Genomic DNA, 4,920 nt, shown 5'->3' on the forward strand with positions numbered 1-4,920 from the left:
ATTGAGTTGATCGGTGCATCGTCGTCGTTCATCAAAGGTTGTTTGGCCGTCGCAATGTACATTGACTCGCAAGCATTGAGGAGACCAATTTTATTGATGCTTTTGATCAGACCCGCCTTATCCCAATCGATCTCGTGTTGGTTACTCACTGTATGTGTTGCTTCACTGGATTCACTCGTTTTGTTCATTTCTACTGCTCTTCTATGCTCTTTGAGCCGCACTTTAACTTTTCTTCGTGTTTGCCCGATATATACCGCGTCGCAGTCTTTGCACGGTATTTTATAAATTCCTGCTTGTTCGTCTTGTGGAACTTTGTCCTTCAGGTTAACCAGAAGTTCACGTAAAGTGTTAACGCTTTTATGTGCAATATATAAATATCCATATCTGCGGAGGGTATGCTTCAGTGGATTCGTGATGGTAGGGTAAAACAGGAGGCTGACTCTTCGAATCTCCTCATTTTCCGGTACTAAAGTGGTAGCGTCTCGTCTGTGTTTCTTCCTTTCGTGCTTACGGAGGATTTTGTCGACGAACTGTTTGTCGTACCCGTTCAATTCGGCTGCTTTATATATTGTTTCTTTTTCTGCTAAAAACTCTTGTTCTTCCATCGGTATGTTGAAGATGCGATGGGCCATGGAATGCAAAGCGGCCTGTTTTGACCACCGAAATGGTTCGAGTCAGCTGTGATGTAACGATCTGTTGAAGTTGGCTTTCGATAGATTCCAAATTTTAGCTTATTGTTATCCTTCCGTGTAATAAGCAAATCAAGGAAAGGAAGTTTTCCTTCGACTTCTTTTTCAACCGTGAACTAGATTGTGGTGTGCCGTGAGCAGGGCTACACATTTTCGACTCAATCGTAATGAAATGACTGAACAAGCCTCTCCCTCTTACTTCATGCAATGTCATAGTCAACTATTTTTTTCGTCTCATATTGTCGAAACGGAAACTAATTTATCCTGTTTCCAAGTTTGCTTTGATTGTTCAATAGTTTCAGTCGCCTCATAAACACCTTGAGCCAGACTGACTACCGACAGGCTATCACTGACTATTTGAATTGCTTGAAACCAGGCCCAGTCGTTTCATCTGTCAAATATTTTCACTTCATGGCATGATATGATTGAAAATTCTGTCGCTGATATCAGTTCTCCTAGTGGTTCGCGACGTGGCGCAGCATAAAGTGGAACAGAAAATAAAAGTAGTGTTTTTATTGCAAACATGAATCTTCCCCCCGGCCCTTGCAAGGAAAATGCTACCGCCAAACGAGCATATCGCTTCTCGGAAGTTGCAGGAAAACACGTGCTAACCACTGACGCTGGATGGTCCTGCAACATTGAACCGGACGTCGAATGTAGCTACATGCAAAGGACTAAACTGGATCTACAGAATTTTATTCGGCATTTTCGATCCCTGCACACCGAGAGGGCGAAGGCCCTCGGTTTGTTGTTGGAGCAAGAGCCCTCGGCTAAGAAACCAAGAGTCGTCCCAAAGCGGCCTATTCCGATCGATCAACAAATGTTGGTCGAAGCAGCAACGAAGCTCGTAGCCCTTCATAACCTCCCAGTTTCGTGTGTCGAATGGGAGGGAATGAATGTGTTACTCGATCCGATAAAGGCAGCTCTTGGGGTCACTTTGGATACCAGAGCCCTGAAGTGCTACCTAGCAAAGGCAGCAGAATTGGTGAGGCAAGAGATTGCCACTGAAATGAAAGAAAAACTTGTATCTCTCAAAATCGATTCGGCAAGCCGTCATAATCGCCACGTACTGGCCATATTAGCCCAGTATGATCTAAATGGCGAGGTGGTCATCCGGACCCTAGGTAAGTGTTTACTGAGAAAACGATCAACAACTCTACGCGACACACGTCAAAGCGTAGTTACTACCATTACCATTAGTGTGTATAATTAAATTGAAAGAGTTACGTATTTCACGATTTCTAGGAATAATTGAAGTCAAAGTGCGTCAAACTGCTGCGTTCCTAAAAACCAAAATTTTGCAAGTTATACAGGAGTATAATTTAACACTCACGCACGTGTGGAGCGTCACCTGTGACAATGGGGCGAACATGCTCGCCGCTGTGAAACAGCTTAAGTTGGAGCTGGAGAAACAACACCAGAGCAATCTGCACGCCGATGATGATGATAATTCCGATTACACAGATCAGGACGCGGAACATGATATGGCGGAGCATCAACTTACTGCTGCTTTAGGAGAGGAGTTGCGCGAGAGCCTAAACCTTATCCGCTGCGCAGTCCATACACTACAGCTAGCGATTCTAGACGTAGTGAGCAAGTCACACGAAGCAGTTAAGCTACTAACTGAGACTGCCAAGAAATGCAGATCGGTTAAGTACACCAGCGCCTTTGAGCTGCAGAAGGCACGATATCCTCCCGTTTGGGGACAAACCCGTTGGTGCGGTATTTATTCGATGGTGTCTTGTTTCCTCGACCAAAAATCGTTTTTCGAGAAACTGGCAGAGCAGTTCCCTGAGATGGGTAGTTACATAGTTTTTACGAGACTTCATTCACAATTTTAATTTCCTACCTTTTCAGATCTTTCGGGAAGCTGGGACTTTACGAGACAATATGCAGAGGCATTCAAACCTCTTTTTATATGCACCAAAAACATGCAATCGAAGCATATTTCGCTGAGTGAATTTTATCTTCAAAGGATGATTACTATCCAAAAAGTAAAGAAGATGGAAACAAACCCATTCTCAGCACCACTTGTCGAATCACTGAATAAACGATTGACAAGTCTGCGAACATCTCGCGCATTTAAGATCGCACTCTATCTTGACCCCAGACTTAATTTCGCGGGTTCCAAGTTGTTCACCAGTGAAGAGAAAGAAGAAATTCAGGTATGAAACTCGACTGTATGCATAACTGTTTTATATATCCCATTAATGTTTATGATAACAACACTGTTTGAAAATAGAAATTTTAATAAAAACCTATTCAAAACTGTTTCAGTCGTACATCGTTGAAACCTGGAACAGAATTCATCAACTTCAATCTCCGGTGGCGAAACCATCAGACGTTCAGCAGCTAATCAACCAAGACAAAGGTGAAGATGAGAATGACGTGTTACTTACAGAGCTTTTCGGGGGCACCGCGGAATCCTCTTTTTTGGAAGACAATAACTTCAACCAGCAGCTCAAGGCGATAGAAGTTGAGCCAAGGCGAACATATAACTTTGACGTGTGGAATATTTGGGTTGACCGCAAGTGTACACATCCTGAATTGAGTGCTGTAGCTGCGGTGGTGTTAGCTACACCGTCTAACCAAGTGTCGGTTGAGAGGGCATTCAGTGCTTTAGCATTGGTGCTCACCAACAACCGATCAACTCTTGGTGAGGATACACTATCAAATATCCTGATTATTAAGTTAAACAAACCGTTATTTGACAAAATTATTCCCAAGCTATGCGACGCAGCCAAGGAGCAAATACTTGAATTAAAATGATTTTTTTCTCTTAGTAGGGTAGTACGATAAAAGAAACGGAGAGTTTCTCTGGTATCGCAAATAAAAAAAAATAAAACAAAAATTGAACGAAAAACATCTTACTCACTTCCATATCACTACCATATCGGACAGTTCCAAAAATAAAATGGCCATACATTAATAACGTGGGTGGAAACGGGTATTTTCAACGGGTGAAATATATTTAAGACTCAAGAGTAATTTTCCAGAAGAGAGTTTTGACATAGATTTTATTCAAAGCATTGTACTTCAGAAACCTTTGCATGCAAACAAAAAATGTCTGACTTTGAATAGTAGGGAGCTGATCATGTTTCCTAAAACTTACATCACATATGGTGTACATCTTTTAACCGGGTATTATCAATTCCTAACATTTTTTTCTCAGAAAGAATTTCTGTACAGTCGAAGGCTTCTGAGCTGCAATACTTCGGATAAATAACAAACACATGCCCCTTCATGACATTTGGCGAACATATGAAATTAAAAAATTGAAAATATCTTAAATTAACAATCCTTCTTATTGTATTTCTTTACTGCTACTGTTGAATGACTAAGGTGATTGTCTTTCATTGACTTAGCATTGAGTGCTTTCATGAGATTTAAGTGTGACAAACTACTGCTCCAACTAGCAACCTTTCGTTTTCATTCGGACTGATGACGTTTACAATCTCGCATCAATATGATTAACAGAGAAGGCGTGAACGTAATAGTAAAAAAGGAGTGAAGCTTGATGAAATGTTCGTTCGAAACCGAAAGTGTGAAGAGTATGGTAGTACGTTGAAACTGTACGTATTCGATTGACAGTGACGTTTGGGTGGTTCATTTTCAGGATGAATTACACCCATTGAACTGAAAATGTTGGGCCCTGGCCGTGAGTTAAGGAAGTCGAGAGTTTGTGTTAGCGTGCGTTCCTTCACCAAAGCAAAAATGTCATCCACATACCGTTTCCATATCCGAGGGAAGAGTTTATTTCCTTCAGCTTCAACCTCGAAATTGGACATGAAAATTTCGGCTAACAGTGGGGACAATTTGCTACCCATACTTAGACCGAAGACCTGTTTATAAATTTTTCCTCTGAACATAAACAAATTTTGTTTCATACATAATTCGGCCACTGACATATAGGCCTCAATGTGATTTGGGGGGGGGGGGGGGGGGGTGCGCGGCAACGTTCTAGGTGTGTGCGCAAGTATTTTATGGCTTCATTCACAGGCACGCTTGGGAACAGGGCAGTCACATCGAAGGATACTAGGATTTTCCCCCTACGAATTTCCAGATTCTCCACCTGCTTAACCAATTCTACGGAGTTTTTTACGCTTTTCCCCTGTGTCACCGGGTACTTTCTCAGCTCATCTACCAGCCATGCAGCCATTTTTTCAGTGGGTGTGCAGATATTGGACGAAATAGGACGCATAGCTAACGGGTTTTTATGGACTTTTGGTAG

General features: G+C 42.1%; 1 protein-coding gene across 1 annotated transcript; it reads left to right on the plus strand.

The window, feature by feature from the left end:
• Window positions 1–1,056: 1,056 nt before the first annotated feature.
• On the plus strand, window positions 1,057–3,458 carry LOC129728957 (uncharacterized). The gene is made up of 4 exons (XM_055687434.1): window positions 1,057–1,813; window positions 1,935–2,489; window positions 2,547–2,854; window positions 2,967–3,458. Exons 1-4 carry the CDS (start codon window positions 1,213–1,215, stop codon window positions 3,456–3,458), a joined length of 1,956 nt encoding a protein of 651 aa, XP_055543409.1. The 5' UTR covers window positions 1,057–1,212.
• Window positions 3,459–4,920: the final 1,462 nt, after the last annotated feature.

The sequence above is a fragment of the Wyeomyia smithii genome, chromosome 3, assembly GCF_029784165.1.
Source record: "Wyeomyia smithii strain HCP4-BCI-WySm-NY-G18 chromosome 3, ASM2978416v1, whole genome shotgun sequence".
Taxonomy (NCBI): domain Eukaryota; kingdom Metazoa; phylum Arthropoda; class Insecta; order Diptera; family Culicidae; genus Wyeomyia; species Wyeomyia smithii.